Source organism: Aptenodytes patagonicus, chromosome 3, assembly GCF_965638725.1.
Source record: "Aptenodytes patagonicus chromosome 3, bAptPat1.pri.cur, whole genome shotgun sequence".
Classification (NCBI taxonomy): domain Eukaryota; kingdom Metazoa; phylum Chordata; class Aves; order Sphenisciformes; family Spheniscidae; genus Aptenodytes; species Aptenodytes patagonicus.
The window spans coordinates 99,574,093-99,592,993 of record NC_134951.1 but is presented as its reverse complement, the minus strand read 5'-3'; the positions used below and the strand labels follow the sequence as shown (position 1 = coordinate 99,592,993).

Here is an 18,901-nt window from a genome sequence, read left to right as displayed (position 1 = left end):
TAATATCAGTGCCAATTTGTTTCTTGGTCTATGTATCAGGCATGAACTAGAGATAACTCATTCTACCTTCCAGTCACTAAACAAGAAAAAACAAGATCCTGAATGTAGCCAAAATCTTTTTAACGGTAACTTGCCAGTTATATCATTTGCCAAAAGGGTTTGTGTGATGATAGGTTGTAACCCACCCTGCTGCCAGCTAGCTCAGAACAGCCCTTAAAATTTGTCCCTGGTAATCACACAATAGAGGCAAAGCAATCGCACGTAGAAACACTATGTAACAAAAAGCGAGTATTTATTACATTAAAGCCAGGCTCTGAAACCTTTCCTGATGACACTACTCGTGAGGATAGATGCTAACTTTCTGATGCTGTATTACTTATGTACGCAGAAAAATCACTGACTTCTTGTGCATGTGTAACACAAAGACTGCTTTGATGACAGTCAGGACACTCGGTTTTTATTCAGAGTGAAATGGGTATTATAGACAGTGCTTCTTGTCTGGTCTTAACTTCCAAAAAGATGCCATACGACATTTGCCATAAATTTGCCATTTCTGGTAAAATTTGCCATTTGCCATAAATTTGCCATTTCTGGTAAAATACCAAGTCTGATGAACTGGGATGGCCACTGAACAGATGAATGCTCTCTGATCAAAACATCGGCTGCTCCACGATGTGGAAGTAAATAAGGACTTGCAGTCTAGATCTTTTATGTCATTCAATCAAGATTATTTTGCAATGTATTACTTCCAAAAGTGTTCTGGACAGGCAGGGAGCAGTCCCTGTCCATGGTGCTCGCCTACCCAACCCCAACCAGTTGGTCCCAGGCATCAGGTCAAATCAGATCAATTTCTGGCCACAGCACTGGGAGATTAGCTAGTTAACGGGCATCTGTATCAGCTGGTACTCTGCCAACATGAAGCTACTAAGCTAGATAACGGTTTGTCTATTTGTCATAGATCTTGGAGATCACTTCAGGAAATTGGAGATACTGGAACAAAGGTATAAAAGCAAATTTCTGTTCCATTTTGGAACACAGCACTGAATTCAGGCCTCCTCCTCAAACTTTTTCAACTCATGCCCTTAAGATGATTGCTGTCATAACACTGTGCAAGGTTCATTCATAGATGATTATTTCAGAAGTCTGCTGAGCTACTGCTGGTTCCTGAGAGACAGCAACAACATGAATTTCAATGACTTCTAGGCAGAGGAGATAACATGCAGTTTACCTCTTGCTTTTCACGTACACACTCCTATTGCGCCGATCATCAAGACTAACAAGACAGTTGTAAGGGACAGGAAGGAGAACAAGTTAGTTTCATAGTTTTGAGTTTTAGGACACTCAAACAAGCCTCTGTCATGTAGATTACAGTTTCACAGAATCTCCAAACAAGACTCCCAGAGTTTTCTTGATAGAGAATGTAAACTTTGTAAACAAAGCACACGCTACAGAAACCTCAAATACCTCTGCAATGATTAAAAGGATTTGCCTCAAAAGGTATTTATTTTATTGGAATATTTTTTAACTAAGACAGCATTTCAAATGAAAAAAAAAAAAAAAATTTCTTTATTCAGTCACCAAAGACCGAGGAAAGATTCAAAAGGCTTGAGTAGATATGGCTTTCCTATAAAAAAGGAAAAAAACCCCTAGTTTTCTACATTCTTGAGAGGAATTTTGGCAGCTGCCAAAAATTATGATAAAATCTCAGTACAGTTCAGGAAGCCTTCTGCATTTCAATAAACCAGTCTGATGATATTTACAGATGTGACAAGTTGTTTGTGATGCGAGCTATAAAGAATAACATTTAAGAACAAATTAATTTCAATGAAATATTCTGATCTATAAACACACAAAAAAAGAGATCTGAAATTCTCTGATAAAGAAAATTCTACTTGGCTTAAAATAGAAAAGCCTAGATGACTTGTCTAAGAAAAGAAAAACAGGTGAATATAAGTACTGTGAGTTGTAAAGTAAACAACCTTGTGTTACCTGTAGCTTAAGGATGATTAAAGTGACATAAAGCTGAATTCTAGGCCCTGATAACAGGAATACTGAATTTTCATCAACTTTCAGACTGCATCTATTTCAGAAGATACTGCCTCTGAAGGCCAGTATATCTTAAGAGTATGCTACTGTGGAAAGCAACAGAGGGACACGTTCAGCATAAACACAATTAGATATTTCCTGATGTATCTTACTCCAAATTTCCCTTGATAAATATATTACCAGCAGAAAAAACTGATTTTTGCAAAACTTACTCTCTGGCAGAGATCAGTTAAAAAAAAAAAATCAAATCACACACTAACCAAAATGTCTACATTGCCAACAGTCTCATTTTAGAAGGCTGAGACAGCATACACAGAGTGTTTCTACACAGCATGGCACATTTCCCAGGCAAAGGATACAACTTCAGGAAACAGATAAGCCAGCTTAATGTCTGACTGTCATACAAAGACATGGCCCTACAAAGTCACTGCTCTAGCCCATCTCACCTCCTCCTGTCCTTCTACAGAAAATTAGTCGAGTTTTTTTTTCCTCTCTAGTTTAGATTCCTGAAACAATTCATCTCAGCTTACACAAGTGCCAGAGAGATACAGGCAGCTGCAGCTACCAATTAAATAAACTTAATTGTAATGTGGAACCACACCCTAATACATCCTACCCCTAAGCAGGCTGATTTGCCTGGGCAGGGTGTCATACCAACATTGTTAATTCTGCCTCTCAAATCTTCAGAGCTAACTCAAACTTCCACAGTAACATTGTAGAATCATAGAATTATAGAATCATTAAGGTTGGAAGAGACCTCTAAGATCGAGTCCAACCGTCAACCCAACACCACCATGCCCACTAAACCATGTCCCTAAGCGCCTCATCTACACGTCTTTTAAATACCTCCAGGGATGGGGACTCAACCACTTCCCGGGGCAGCCTGTTCCAATGTTTCACCACTCTTTCAGTAAAGAAATTTTTCCTCACATCCAATCTAAACCTCCCCTGCCGCAACTTGAGGCCATTTCCTCTCGTCCTATCGCTTGTTACTTGGGAGAAGAGACCAACACCCACCTCGCTACAACCTCCTTTCAGGTAGTTGTAGAGAGCGATGAGGTCTCCCCTCAGCCTCCTTTTCTCCAGGCTAAACAACCCCAGTTCCCTCAGCCGCTCCTCATAAGACTTGTTCTCCAGACCCTTCACCAGCCTCGTTGCCCTTCTCTGGACACGCTCTAACACCTCAACGTCCTTCTTGTAGTGAGGGGCCCAAAACTGAACACAGTATTCGAGGTGCGGCCTCACCAGTGCCGAGTACAGGGGCACGATCACTTCCCTACTCCTGCTGGCCACACTATTTCTGATACAGGCCAGGATGCCATTGGCCTTCTTGGCTGCCTGGGCACACTGCCGGCTCATGTTCAGCCGGCTGTCAACCAGCACCCCCAGGTCCTTCTCTGCTGGGCAGCTTTCCAGCCACTCTTCCCCAAGCCTGTAGCGCTGCATGGGGTTGTTGTGACTGAAGTGCAGGACCCGGCACTTGTCCTTGTTGAACCTCATACAGTTGGCCTCAGCCCATCGATCGAGCCTGTCCAGGTCCCTCTGCAGAGCCTTCCTACCCTCGAGCAGATCAACACTCCCACCCAACTTGGTGTCGTCTGCAAACTTACTGAGGGTGCACTCAATCCCCTCATCCAGATCATCGATAAAGATATTAAACAAGACCAGCCCCAAAACTGAGCCCTGGGGAACACCGCTCGTGACCGGCCGCCAACTGGATTTAGCTCCATTCACCACAACTCTCTGGGCCCGGCCGTCCAGCCAGTTTTTTACCCAGCGCAGAGTACACCTGTCTAAGCTGTGAGCCGCCAGCTTCTCTAGGAGAATGCTGTGGGAGACAGTGTCAAAGGCCTTACTGAAGTCCAGGTAGACCACATCCACAGCCTTTCCCTCATCCACTAGGTGGGTCACCTGGTCATAGAAGGAGATCAGGTTGGTCAAGCAGGACCTGCCTCTCATGAACCCGTGCTGACTGGGCCTGATCCCCTGGTTGTCCCGCTCATGCCTTGTGAGCGCCCTCAAGATGAACCGCTCCATAATCTTCCCCGGCACCGAGGTCAGGCTGACAGGCCTGTAGTTCCCCGGATCCTCCTTCCGGCCCTTCTTGTAGATGGGCGTCACATTGGCAAGCCTCCAGTCGTCCGGGACCTCCCCCGTTAACCAGGACTGCTGATAAATGATGGAGAGTGGCTTGGCGAGCACCTCTGCCAGCTCCCTCAGCACTCTCGGGTGGATCCCATCTGGCCCCATAGACTTGTGAGCATCCAGGTGGCGTAGCAGGTCGTTGACTGCTTCCTCTTGGATTATGGGGGGTTCATCCTGCTCGCCGTCCCTGTCTTCCAGCTCGGGGGGCCGAGTACCCTGAGGATAACTGGTCTGCCTGTTAAAGACTGAGGCAAAGAAGGCATTGAGTACCTCAGCCTTTTCCTCATCCTCGGTGACAATGTTCCCCCCCCGCATCCAATAAAGGATGGAGATTCTCCTTGGCTCTCTTCTTGCCATTAATATATCTGTAAAAACTTTTTTTGTTGTCTTTAACGACAGCGGCCAGATTGCGTTCTAGCTGGGCATTTGCCTTTCTCATTTCTTCTCTGCACGACCTAACGAGATCCCTGTACTCTTCTTGAGTCGCCTGCCCCTTCTTCCACAAGCGGTAAACTCTCCTTTTTTTCCTGAGTCCCAGCAAAAGCTCCCCGTTCAGCCAGGCCGGTCGTCTTCCCCACCCATTCTTCTTACAGCGTACAGGGACAGCCTGCTCCTGTGCCTTTAAGACTTCCTTCTTGAAGATCATCCAGCCTTCCTGGACCCCTTTGCCCTACAGGGCTGTCTCCCAAGGGACTCTCTCAGCCAGCGTCCTGAACAGGCCAAAGTCCACCCTCCGGAAGTCCATGGTTGTGGTTTTGCTGGCCCCCCTCCTTACTTCACCAAGAATTGAGAATTCTACCATTTCATGGTCGCTAAGCCCAAGACGGCCTCCGACCACCACATCTCCAACCAGTCCTTCTCTGTTTGTAAACAGCAGGTTGAGCGAGGCACCTCCCCTGGTAGGCTCATTTACCAGCTGTGTCAGGAAGTTGTCTTCCACACACTCCAGGAACCTCCTAGACTGCTTCCTCTCTGCCATGTTGTATTTCCAGCAGACGTCCGGGAAGTTGAAGTCCCCCACGAGAACAAGGGCTAGCGATTGAGAGACTTCTGCCAGCCGCTTGTAGAATGCTTCATCCGCCCCTTCATCCTGGTTGGGTGGTCTATAACAGACTCCCAGCAGGATATCTGCCTCATTGGCCTTCCCCCTCATCCTTACCCATAAACACTCGACCGTATCATCATCACAATCATTGAGCTCTAGACAATCGAAACACTCCCTAACATACAGGGCCACCCCACCGCCTCTCCTTCCTCGCCTGTCCCTTCTGAAGAGTTTATAGCCATCCATTGCAGCACTCCAATCGTGAGAGTCACCCCACCATGTTTCTGTGATGGCGACTAAGTCATAGCTATCGCACTGCACAATGGCTTCCAGCTCCTCCTGTTTGCCGCCCATGCTGCGTGCATTGGTGTAGATTTTGTACTGTGCCCTGTAAATACCGCACAGGCTTTTCAACAGTTTTCAAAGTTTTCATCTAAAAATCAGATGAACTAACATCAGGTTGAAAAACAGTTACTCACCTGGAAATCTGGTTCAACCAAGGTGGTTGACAGCACCTTGTGCTGTCATTCCAGTGGAATGACAGCAATGTACAAAACAGGGAGTATAGAAAGCGAGCTGAAGTTTTCTCCATTGGAAACATAAAACATGGAGATCCACAGAAACAACTCAAGTCTTCCAAGGCAAGAGCTGTATTTATTAAAATGAAAGGATCACTAAAAGCATTTTAGCAGAAATATTCTTAACAGCTTACCCAGTTGTTTTTTTTGCCAGCATAGATTTCCATGTTTTCTCCATACTGGGGCTCTTCAAGTAAAGTCTGATATTCAAACATGAGACGAGAGCTCTCACGTAATCGGCTGCACTGAAATTGGTGATACTGCTGCACAAGCTCTTTCACAACAAGCAGGAGGCATTCAGGGTTTGAAGGATTCCAAGAAGCTAAATTCTGTTGAATTAGAAAAGAACAGAGACCAAAATTGTTTACAGCGATAGAAAGACAAGCACTCTCCCTTCCCTACTGATACCAGAGGCACATATGCATGTGCAATCTTTGTGACAAAGCTAAACCATAATATTAAACGCAAAGGTTGTATCATGCTTTGGAAGAAAACCAGGTCAAACAGCAAAAGCAAGCCTTAATGTCAAATAAGAGTCCATATAGGGACCTACCAGAAAACTGATAACAGGGCTACTACCAGGCATAGATAGGCCCAAAATATCATTCTATTCTTCCCTAAAATTATACTGTTGCATCTGAGAACTTGAAAAGTTTGAATTCAGAAAGTTAAAACTGAAACAAAACATACAAGGATCAGGTAAGTAGAACCCTGCAGAGTATCTGACTCAAACAGCAGTCAGCCAAGCGAATACGCCAAATTAACACCAACTAGGGAAACTACTCTGCTCCATTATTCAAATAGTGGATATAGTATTGACAGTGACGGAGCAAACGGATTCTCTTCCGTTGTCTCAACCTTGTGCTTTACTTCACCTTGACTGTCTCTTCACTAGAGTTACCTTGACTCATCCCCTTAACACAAATGCCATCCATACACAAGTCTCTTCAATGTGCCTGGCAGAAGCTTTTATTACAAGTTGACCGTATATCAAGAAACAATTAACAGAAATAAAAATGTTAATACAATGAAGGTAACTGTGTCAGTAGCACAGTAGCAATGTTATCTCTCAGTTTAACTACTCTAACATTGGCTTAGACCACTCTTCCATGCACAGTAAGTTTTATTCAGAAAGCTTTTCTGTGTTACAAACCATACCTAACATGACCAATGTTGCATGCCTACATCTGGTTGTCCTAGAATGGACCTATGTTAGGGGCAGATGAGGACTCACCCTGTACTCCATGCTGTTAAGACACGAGACAGTTCTGATGCAAAAGTACTTAGGTCCTCATATGCTTTGTACTTAGGTCCTCAACAGGTCGTCTTGATACAAGCTCAGGGCATGTTAACATAGTCACGCGGCTTTTGGTCAGCTTTGAGTATAAGCAAAATTAATCTCTATTTCTGTACATCACATAGACATATGACAACAAACTAGCTGCAACAGGATTTTAAATTGCATGGATTGTACAGTTAACATTAAGATCCTTAGAACTGGCAAATATGTCTGCATTTTACAACTAAGTGAAGATATAATATAGTAGCTTCAAATAAAATTACTTATCAGTACCTGAACTCAAAGTAGTTACAGATGGCATGGTTACTTTTGTCCTGGAAGTTGCAGACATTTCATAAACAAATTGTATGTATAATTTACATTCTTCGGCAAGGACAAAAAAAAGCATTAGCCCTTTTTTACCTCTTCAGTGGAAAACCTGCTTTGGTATGCAGCATTTTCTACAATGAAAGGACAGAAAATATTCCTGTACTTTGAAGTAGCTATTTTAAGACTGCCTTGTATTCAAACAAAAAATGATGTTTCTTAACCTAGGTTAAGTAAATGAATGAAGCCGGATAAAAAACATGTCCCCTAAAATATACAAGCTATTTGTATTTTGTGTAACACCAAAACGAATAAATGCAAGTGAACAGATTGCACAGAGAGGTTGTCAAGTCTCTGCCCTTGGAGATACTCAAAACCCGACTGGACAAGGTCCTGGACAGCCTGCTCTATCTGACCCTGCCCAGGCAGGGGGCTGGATTAGATGATCTCTAAAGGCTCTTTCCAACCTCAGCTATTTTTTGATTCTATGAAGCGGTTTACAAAAAGCTCAATCTGAAACAGAGGATCTTATCAAGATGAGACTCCATAGTTCTGACCCGAAAACAAACTAATAGTTGTGTACAATTTTTATCTTCTGATACTCTGGAAAGGTAGATAGAAAGCTTAATCCGTTATTCACCAGGCACCATACATTCAGCTCTACAAAGAAAGCTGCTTGTAGCCTAATCTCTAGCTGTGTGGCTATTTCCATTAAAAAGACTTATAATTTTTATTCTCTCTGATGATTGTAGTTCATGATATATGCCTTCAGAATGGTTTTATACAGACTTTATATGTGTATGATGGCTTAATACTTAAAGCATTTCTCTTTCCACAACTTTATATTTGTTTCCCTCTTGAAGTCATACATGTTAAGATGTTATCAAAATGAATTTCTCACTTTCAGCACCATCGCTTAAAACATACAAGTCTAATTTGTCAGTGAAAGCAACATGAAATATGCATTGCTTCCTTGAAAATCTTGCTTGTTTTGGAGGGAAAAAAAATCAATAATGTTTACTAAGGCAATTTTATCTCAAGTCTTACCACATGTTGTTTTTTCCAAAGTCCTCAGTGCTGGAGGGGATAAATTTTAAAAGAATTTCAACTACATTCTACCCATCTCCTCCACCCCTTCTTATTTAAGTTAATAGCTACCAGAGAGGCAAAGAAATCTGTGTATGCACTACCTACATACAGAAGGAGAGAGACAAAAATAAAAGAAATACAATTTAGACATACAATCCTTTTTCTATCTCAAACATGGTTTTTAGGCCACTGTCATGACTTTCAGCAACGATTCATGATTTTTGAATGACTATGGCTGGCACTGCTGCATTAACTGTCTACGCATCACTCATTCCTGTGATTAGGATGAAAAACACATTCCTGTCACACAAAAACGATTGGGGGAAACAGAGTTTTGGAAGGTGGTGCTCTCATTCTTCAGAAACATAAGACGTTGTTCTTGCTTTGATAAAAAAAGAAAAACTTATAATCTTAGAGTGTGGATGGAGCACTTAAGGGAACACTTACCTCTGGAGTACAGATTTACCTCTAGAGTACAGATTTGAAAAAGACCTGATGTTTACATAATTTACAGATTCACCCAAGACTGACAGGCTCAGCTTAAGAAACATAACAGGACATAACTGCTGATTATGATTTGCTTTGTTTTATAGTTCATTGAACAGTTCAATGAACAGTTACAGGATTAAACTGTACTCCTATTCTCCTGCTGACTATAATTCTGGTAGAAAGGGCTGCTCAGCATGGCTAAGATGCTATCCTTGAACCTCTGCCTTTAGAAGCTACCACAGTATCACAGACTTCACATTTGACCATGGCTTGAAGTAAAAGTACTCTGCTTTTTTTCCTCCTAGACAGTAAGAACACCTATAAAATGGGATTATCATCACTGCCATATCTTAAAAGCTAAACTACATTCCAGACTAATTTGTGAACAGGTGAGATACTAATGCGGTTCACGTAAGTTCCTCAAATACATACTACAGAGTGACTGAAATCCTTGTTCTACCTTGTCTGCCATCTACAGCTGGTAAAAATTTATTCCCAACTTGAACCCATTTAAGCTTTTCCAATTCTACAAAATACTAGAGAAAATTTGTCAGGTAGACAGCGTCTTCTAGGAAACACATGTTCTATCATGCAGTCTGAAACCAGACTGTGTATAACCTTAAATTTCCTGTTCCCAAGCTGCTGCTCAAATAAAGCATTTCCAGAAAGCCAGAGGATGTAATATGCCAGTATGTATTGATATCAGCCAGACTAGTGGGAATAACCTTTCCTCCTAATGACATTCGTATAACACAATAGAAATGTTCTGTCAAAGGAAATGACCAACAATATTTTAATAACTGACTTAAATGCAACCAAACCTTTTGTTTTTTAAATAACGTTACACTACAGAGCAAAAAAAGAGCAAGAGGAAATCCATTGTCGTTTGTCCAGCATGGAGCTCGAGTATTGCTCTCTTCAAAGAATTCAAGAACACAAGAACAAAGCTACAGGAATCAAAATGAATTATTTAACTGTAGGACCCTTACTAAATACCTTTCATTCAGTAACTAAAGATTCAAACAAAGTATGAACTGGCTGTAAAAACAAATCACCTGGAGAAAAATTCAACTACCCACCCAATACATACATCAATTACAACGGATTCTCACTGATTAAAGAGTAAATATACAATAGTTACATAAATTTTCTGTAACACAAGTTCTGATTTAAATAAACATTAATTTTTAACTTTAGAATTATATTATTGTAGTGCTTGTTATTTGGCAATTGGCCATCACATTTCTAGCCATTTTGTTAACTTTGCAGAAGTGCTGTTCTTTTCAGAAGGTCTAAATTGATAAATTTTAACACAAACACTTCTGAATACAATGACATATCTATGGATGAATTTTTTTTTTTACATATCTTTAAGTGTTGCTTATTTGCCCTAAGCACTAGGTTCATTCATCTGAAAATACTGTTAAACCATTTTGTGATCCAATTTCAACAGTACGTCAAAATAAGTGCTACATTGTTCTCTGTTTCAAACGGTACCTTCTTTAATCTTCCCTCTATTTTTGAAATCAAAAGACAAAGTAAGCAACTACCTGTAACATACATCGTTGAAACCTAACTAAAGCAGAATTTGATGTTTATCAAGTTGATTCCTTGTAGAATGTCTTAACTGCTACAATTTCAGCATTATAATGATTCTTCTGAGAACATGCAAGGATTTGTCACTTTAGCCAATGAGAGTAGTGTCCCTGCAACAGTAAATTGACCTCCTCCTTTAGAAATAAAGGATCTTCTAAATAAAATTTTATTTAGCAATGCAGTATTGTATACACTATTAGACTTTGGAAGTTGTTTGATTAAGCAAAATCTTTAACTAAAGGCTTTGGAGCAAAAAAGAAGGAGTAGCAACCTGTGCGCTTCATTTTCTGATTGCCTGAAGGCTGTATTCCAACCCTAGCCAATACAGCTTTTTAAGAAATAGTATTTTTAAATATTTAAAACATTAGAAGAACAGAGTGAGCTTCCAGCGTTTCTGTGTTCCATGGCTCCAAGTTTTGCCACAAAACTCAGATCTTGCTATGCTCTGAACGCAACTTCAAAATTATGAGATTTAGTTGTTACGGCTTCAGAAAAACCCTGGAAATATGAAAACACATATAACCTCATTTCCTACAGCCAGACTGTTGAAGCCTGGCAGGTATGAAAAACCCAGTTAAAGAAATAACCAGCAAATACATATATAGCAAAAGATTGGTTGCTTTCTGTGGCTTCTATCAAAGTCTCCTTCTGCTCTGCTCACACAGACCTGACAAAATTTATACATTCACATCATTTTACCAAAATCACATGCATGCTGAAAAGAGTTTTTTTAAATCTGAAATTGCTATAAAATTGCAATTAGTATGAAATTTATATAAAAGAAATGAGCGCACTGACTGGGGTACTGACAGACTAAGTTACATATTTCACTCAATAAATCTTTTCTAATTTGAAATGAGATTTCTGCAGATTTTCCAGAGAGTTAATAAAATTTTACAGAACAATCAGTAATTCATTTAAAATAAAGAAATCCAGACTTGGATTCAATTCCTTGTCTCGTTTGCCAACAGATATCTTTAAGTGAACTCTGCAGTGCAAACTCTCTAAGTTACTCAAAAGATAGCCAGCTAGACTGAAAGTGGCCCACTGTACAACAATATACAAGTATGAATCAACTCAAACTGTGCATCTGCAACTAGTTCTGCATTCACGTTCATCTCATATGAAGGCTTACATGCACATCTCGGATTGGTTACAACCATTTTTAATGTTACCATTTTTTCAGCGTATCATGGAAGAACTTACCTGTCATTTCTGAGCACACGGATGGAGGCTCAATTTAACAATTCTCTCCTGTCTAGACACTGCTCGCATGTCTCTCCATAATCTCCACTAAAACTAGGAGCAACTCCACATTTCAGATCTTAATTTCAACCTTTTAATTGGCTTTTGGCTTGGCCATACTGCAACTTCTGTAACTTTCATTTTCTGAAACGGTAAATTGTTACCTCATCTTAAGCAGTTTATTTTAGTAGCAGGTTTAGTAGCATCAGAAGATGACTGCGTATTTTCTTGTGGACACAAAAGCCTGGTAATGTCATCTGTGACGACTGGCTAATCCCCATTTTTCCAATTAGGGAATTAATTTGAAATGGTCTACAGGAATGAATTCGAAACGGTCTACAGGAAAAGTAATGGAACAAGAACTTCCATATGATAAAGACCAGACTCCAGAAGCATCGGTGCCCACACAGTTGTAGCTACTGTCATACACAAGATTGCCAATAACTATTTACCTATCTGTGAGTAAGCAATTCAACACAACGAAGTTGAATATTCTTTTGTGGCAGAAGCTTCCCTGGCAATTGCTAACTTTTTTCATTATTAGACTAAGTTTCAGGAAAAGGTCTTTGAGAAAATAGTTATCTAGACCTTAGAGTAATTAAGCAATAGCATGTACATCCACTAACTTTGCCCTCCACCTGACGCTGTGTGGCAATATAAATAATAAAATAATATTCAGTTATTACACAGAGACTAGTAGACCATAGGTATCCATTAAACTGTGTCTACATTGGAGAAATCCGAAGTGATTCGGGAGATCTGTTCTGAAGATCTGTCAGATATTAATTTAAACAAGCTCATCAAAGAGCCTAATTTTCACTAAGAAGTATAACCCCACAGATTTTGTTGGGGTGCAAAGTCAATCTTCGAATTCCCTGGCTCTTGATCCTGCCTCCTGACAGGAATCGGCTGCACAGTAAGAGCGCAGTTTGATAGGGAAAGGTTTTTGGACCATCAGACATGACCAAAGTGTTGAGAAAATGAATTCATTTAAAGTGTGTATAAAGAGGCAGAGTAAAGACATTGTAAGGCCACCCACAGAGAGCGCAATTTAAGCCATTTCAACAGTAACTCATTTAAATGAATAGCAATGACACCAATTGGATTTAAAAAAAAGACAAAGAAAATTTGCAGCCAGACAGTTCAGTTTTAATGAGATCTTCTTAGAGGTGAGGCAAGCAAAAAAACCCCACAAAGTAGCTTCTCAGCCCTACTAGCAAAGACATGCAGAATTTAGCTTTCCAAAGTAGCCATACTATTCAACTTTTGGCAAAGAAACCACATTTAAGTTTTGTTCTGGAACACTTTGTGCTTTGCAGTCTTTCTTTTATCCTTCCAAAAAGCTTATCAAGAACCTATGCAAATTACTCAGTGTCCGTGATTACCTATTCCCCCTTTTTTCAGAACATAATGCACCTCGTGTTCCGTAAGCAGCTAATTCATAGCCTCCTTCACAGGTTATTGCTTATTTCATAACTCCAGGCAATGTCTGCAGCAAACTATAATTCTACACTATCAGAAAGAAAATATGATAACAATGTCTAATTGATCTGAAGTTGTTTTTCTTTGAAATGTGTTTAAATATCCAGGTTGCCAGAATATCTTCCAGGAATGTGATTTTTAAAGAAGACAGATTGTAACTGTTTTTCCTGGCTATACTACAGGAAACAACAGCAAGATCTTATTTTAAGTTAGTGTACTTTTATATTTCTAAGCAAGAAATTAACTTTCACGAGAAAATGTCAGTAAACAAAACCTCCCAAGCCCATAACAGCAGTAACGTATTTCTATAGCATCTTTCATCCAGAATTATCATAAAGAATAATATAAGTACAGATTTGCATTTTGTTTATATCTCTGCACACCACATGCACAAAACTTGCATCCTACAGTGGCTTAAAATCTGTACGAATGTAAGTTTTTATCTGAAATGAGAAAGATCACACTATGATATCAGCACTTATGCTCCATATAAATAAGATATTGGAGATACGGGTCCAGTGGTTACAACATTTGTCTAGAAACTGGGATATCTGATTTCAGTCCCTGCTTTGCTATAGTCTTCATGGGCCACCACAGGGAAATTGCTCACAGAAAAAGGCACAGGATAATTATCTGCCATATGCTCACATCTTTCTATCAACAGATATTTTTCACAGTATTTGCAGGGCTGGAGCGTTATAACAACTTCAAAGGCTTCAGTTTCTTAGCAGCCAGCACTTAAACATCCTACAGGCTGCAGTTTCAAATCAATCACTGTAAACCTACGTGCCATCTACTTGTCATCTTATTTTCACAGGTTCTTCATATCCCCCTCCCCCAAAGCACCACTGGAACAACTTTCTGGAGTGATCTGCTTGAAATGATCATTTTTGGGCACAAGCAAACATCAAAACTTCACATTTCATAAAAACAGTTCAACTCAGGAGCACTTTTGTCATGGCAAATACAACCGAAGAACTTACAGACCTTGTGTGCTCCACTAGCTATTGTGTATAACAGATAAAAAGTTTGCATAAAGCAAAGCTTGGGACAGTCAGTATTTATTTTATTTTTTTATTCTTAGTGAGAGGTTGTGAAAACTCGATGCAGAAATTACAACAACTTATAAATGCTTAGCTGAAATCTCAAATACCTGAAGGCCTTGAATTAGCATGAAAATACAGAGCAGGAAAACAACATACTAAGAAATGAATTCTGCTTTCAGAAAAGCACCTTACAGTTTCTATAAAATTATTTTCCATCTTTTCTTCCACTAGCCACACAGTGTGATTCTTGATTAACAATCCCATACCCAAGGCGACTCTAAAATAAACCCCAGCAAATCTGACACACGGAGAACACTCTTCTGCATTCACCTAGAATAAATGCACCACTGCCTCTCAAGTACCATTCATCTGAAAAAGGAGCAAACTCGACTTCCAAAGGTTACTACAAATTACTCCTATGCCCTGCTGTAGGAGCAGTTAAGAGACAGCTGATCTTTGTACATTAAGGGTGCTCTGGAGATGCAGAAACCGTGAAGCTGAGCCCAGTAGAGCATTTTTAAGTTGTGCACTCTTCCTCAAAAAGTCTGCCTGTTTCTCCCACAGAGCTCTCTTACAAGATAATCAGACCCTTAAAAGCTGCAACTGCCTACTATCAAAAGAGAGAGAGTACAATACTATCTAATTAATCTCCTAAAGACTTGGCATGCATAAGTATTTCTTGTCCTACTTTGCTAAGGGATTAGAGCAAGTTTTGTTCCTTTCCAGACCTCCCAGCACTCCTCTCTCAAAGCAGATGGTACCTTTACCTGTTCTGAGAAGGAATTTCTTAATTCCCTCAGCACATATAAATCCTGGGATAGGGAATGCAATGCACTAATCGTTAGTTAATCCATATGAGTACACAGCATTTTTTTTCTCCTTGGGAGTCTGTTACCAGAGGCATACATATTTAACCAGACATGGCAAGTAAAAGGAACAAAGCATGAATACAAATTTAATTTCAAAACAAGACATACGCACACACATCTTTTAGCTAAAGACTTACTCATCATGCACTGATGGTAGCATGAACAGGCCCCAACTCCTCAGACCCTCAGCAGACCAGAGAACAGTCCACTAGCTCAATGTTAATGCTTTACCTCAGGAGTCCCTTTTTAAATAGCAAGTCTTTCACTCTTATCAGTTCTTGGGGTTTTTCCTTTCCTGTCGAAACAAGTAATTTTAGCTACAGCAGAGAGGCAGAACCTTCACAGCTAATATTTTGGACAGCATCCACTAACATTCCTTGAGCATTTATTCTTGGGTGGCACATGCAGAACTGTTTTCTTCTAACCATTTTTTCCCCTTTCAGAATCCCATGAATTAAGATCAATATATCACATGGTGGATCTCACTGGCCAAGCAGTATTTGCATCTTTATTTTCACATCTGTACTACAAGAGAGCTTATAGGGCCTTGAAAATATGGTCCCTAAAGAAAACATTTACAAAATACTGTTGTGTAAATCATAAGACATTGGATATCAAAATTATTTCTCTACTATACTGGACAAATTAATGCAAACTAGTTATCTCTTCTCAAAAAAGCAGTATAAGAAAAGAACACTAATTTGGTTCCTTTATGCAAGTAAAAGCTACGTCTCTGGCAAGACAGGTATATGCTTGATGATCTGAGATGGAAGACAGCAAGGAAACAGACATAAAAGCATGTAAAGAATGAGTAAAACAAAGATAGGTTTTGAAACAAATACAGCTGAAAGTTAAGTCAGTAAAATTAAAAAAAATATAGCTTGAGCCCTCCTCCATTTAGGAAAATTAATAGATCCTTTGAAAATTACCCTGGGTGCAAAGACGTTTCTTTACCCCAACAATATCTTGTGAAGGAAAGAACCTGCAGGGTCCCAAACTGAAATGAATCAATCCCATTGGAGAAAAGTACAACTATAAATTACAACGGAATTCACAGCCTAGAATTTAATCAAATCTGAAACTGCATTATCGGACAGAATGATTATTTCTAACTGACCTTCTGTAATCAGTTAATTTAAAAGTCTGTCGTTCTTGCATATTCATAAGCAATGACCGACTTTCTCTACAGAAAAATGAATTATCATGGCTCAACAACTTGAATTCAATGGGCACACCACATTGAATTTAAATGTATTCTCAATTCCGGAACACTGTGTTAGATTTGATCTTTTCTCCCTCTTTTTAAAAAAAAAAAAAAAAAAAAGAGAGAGAAAGAGAAAAGAAAAACCTTGTAAATGTGTTTCTAGAAAGCTAACAAGCTGTTGCCTTCGAGCCAAGCCATTTCTTACTGTTCTAGGGTTCTTGTGAGGAAACAGAGTGTATTGTGCCAGTACCATTACACATCAGGGCCAGAATCCTTTAATTTTCTGCCAGTTTCTCTAATAACAATTTTTTTCAAATTTTAATAAAACATTGCTCAAGTAAAAGTATGATTATATTTTAATTAACTGAAGCAAAAAATAGTCATAACTACATTATGAGTTTGCTGGTTCATAATAAAGAATTATCAATACCAACATTATTATTTCACTCCCAGACTTCCAAATAAAAGACATTCTGCTTTCATATGTCCAGCTTGGGATATCCCAACTTTATATTTTTGGTTTAAGCTAATTGACTTGAAAGTCAATGAGATGCTGGAATTCATTATACCACCCTTACCACTAGGCAAGGTCTTTATTTCCTGCAAAGCAGATATATTATATATCCATATAAATACATGAACATATTTAGCCATCAGCGTCTGGTAATTGGTGGTCTGAAGTTATGCCACAGTATGTATTTTCCCTCCAATATGACACCATCCACCTGAAGAGTCTTTCATTTACTCAATCCTGTTGCTTCCTCAGGCAACCATTAGTGATAACAGAAAGTTGTACTTCTTGGAGGAAAAATTGATGCGTAGCAATATACCAGGAAGAGACAGTGAAGGCGTCTAGGGCACTGCTAGATCAACCTGACTGGCCACAAAAAAGCACTGCTGACAGAGAGGCATCCACAGTGTTAATAGCAGTGTAATATACTGGGAAAATTTGAGCAAGTTCCACTGTTTCCTCCAAGTGCTTTCTCAAACTATCTTTCTCACAAAGTCTAGAAATCCCCTTAAGAGTTCCTACAGAAAAGGCATAACAGTAATACACCCTGGTCATAGAGGGGACAGCACTAGATTTAGATGTCTTTGAAACAGGTAGTGGAAGAGTTGCCAGGCATAGCTCCTTAAATGAGCAGTGGTGAAAAGTCTCCGAAAGTGGTCAAAGTCTCTGAAACCTGATAGAAAAGATGAGGCAAGGGAAGAGTTTTTGTTTTGTCTTCATGGACTGTGAAAATATCCAGCAACATGGCCAACTGATGTTGGGAGAGAGCAAGTCACAGATCCAACAGAGTCATTGCTTACAAGAATAATTGCACATTCAGTGACTCCAACTATTCCTTAAAGAACATTCGAAGGCCTTCCCCACTTCCCACCCAGTTTGTTATCTAAACCACACAGTTCACAACTTAAGATTTTTCTCTTGTTCATGTTGGTTGACTTCACTTATCATTAAGGCAAGATATATTAGTACAGGGTACTAATACAGACTGACTGTATCTCTGATGGTATATTCTCACAGCCTACAGAGTAAGTGGACTGAAGAGCCATCAGATGTTGAAATGGACTTCCAGAGGAAATCTTGAAACATTTGGGGTAAATGCCATAATGAGATCAATTGCCTGGCACTATTAAAGTTAAGGAGTTTGCAGATAAACTCAGGCAACATCCTGGGGAATTAGAAGGAACACCAGGAAGATGGAAATGGAGAGTATCTAACTGGACCGGTAAACTAAATAAAGCATAAAATTAAATAAAAGGGGTTAAGAAACAAAACAACTAAGTTCGAAATGCATTCAGATTTCAGTCATGCATGGGTCCCTTGCTAAACAGCATAAAAAGAAAGTATATTGGCAAAGCTACCTACCAGAGCTCTGACTATATATAGAGTACAGGTTTAGGCACAGCCCAAGCTTTGGTTTGTGTACCAGCTCACTGACAGCCTGCTCAGCTACTTCTCACACCCAGGATTGGATGCAAGCTTGTCCCACCTCTAGCCTTTCCAGTCTCCAGGGACCACAGGGTCAGAGAAGAGTGAGGCTGCAAAGGTGAGCCCGCGATCCCTCCTGCCATGCAAGAACTCTGGTAATTAAGAGACCAGTGATGATTTTGCTAGTGCTCATACTGCAGCTCTCAGCTAAGACTAATACCTAGCTATACAAGTGCTTCGTCTCCACTTACCAGAACTTCAGGATATGCTACTCGATTTTACGCTAGAGGAGCAAAAGAAAGAATACTCATTCAGACATGCAGTTTGGTTCTAGTGGAGAGACAGCAGTCTCTCTCAAGCTCAGTAGCAACTGTTGTCCACCTAAGAAGTGAGTGAATTCATTAAGAAATCAAGATTAATTCAACATGGATTCAAGAGAAGATCCAGAAACTCAGGAGGCCAGTGCTCTGTGCTCAGGTATAAGCTAAACAGACATAGCTTGAAAGAAACATAAGCCTAAACATC

The 18,901-nt window shown here is 39.9% G+C and overlaps 1 protein-coding gene across 2 annotated transcripts in view; it reads right to left on the bottom strand.

Moving 5' to 3' along the window:
• BABAM2 (BRISC and BRCA1 A complex member 2) overlaps positions 1-18,901 on the bottom strand; it is a 181,664-nt gene that overhangs the window by 120,384 nt on the left and 42,379 nt on the right. For both annotated transcript variants that reach the window (XM_076334393.1, XM_076334394.1), the window contains exon 6: positions 5,949-6,143. In XM_076334393.1, the coding sequence (XP_076190508.1) occupies positions 5,949-6,143 (195 nt within the window). The remainder of the gene's footprint in view (positions 1-5,948; positions 6,144-18,901) is intronic.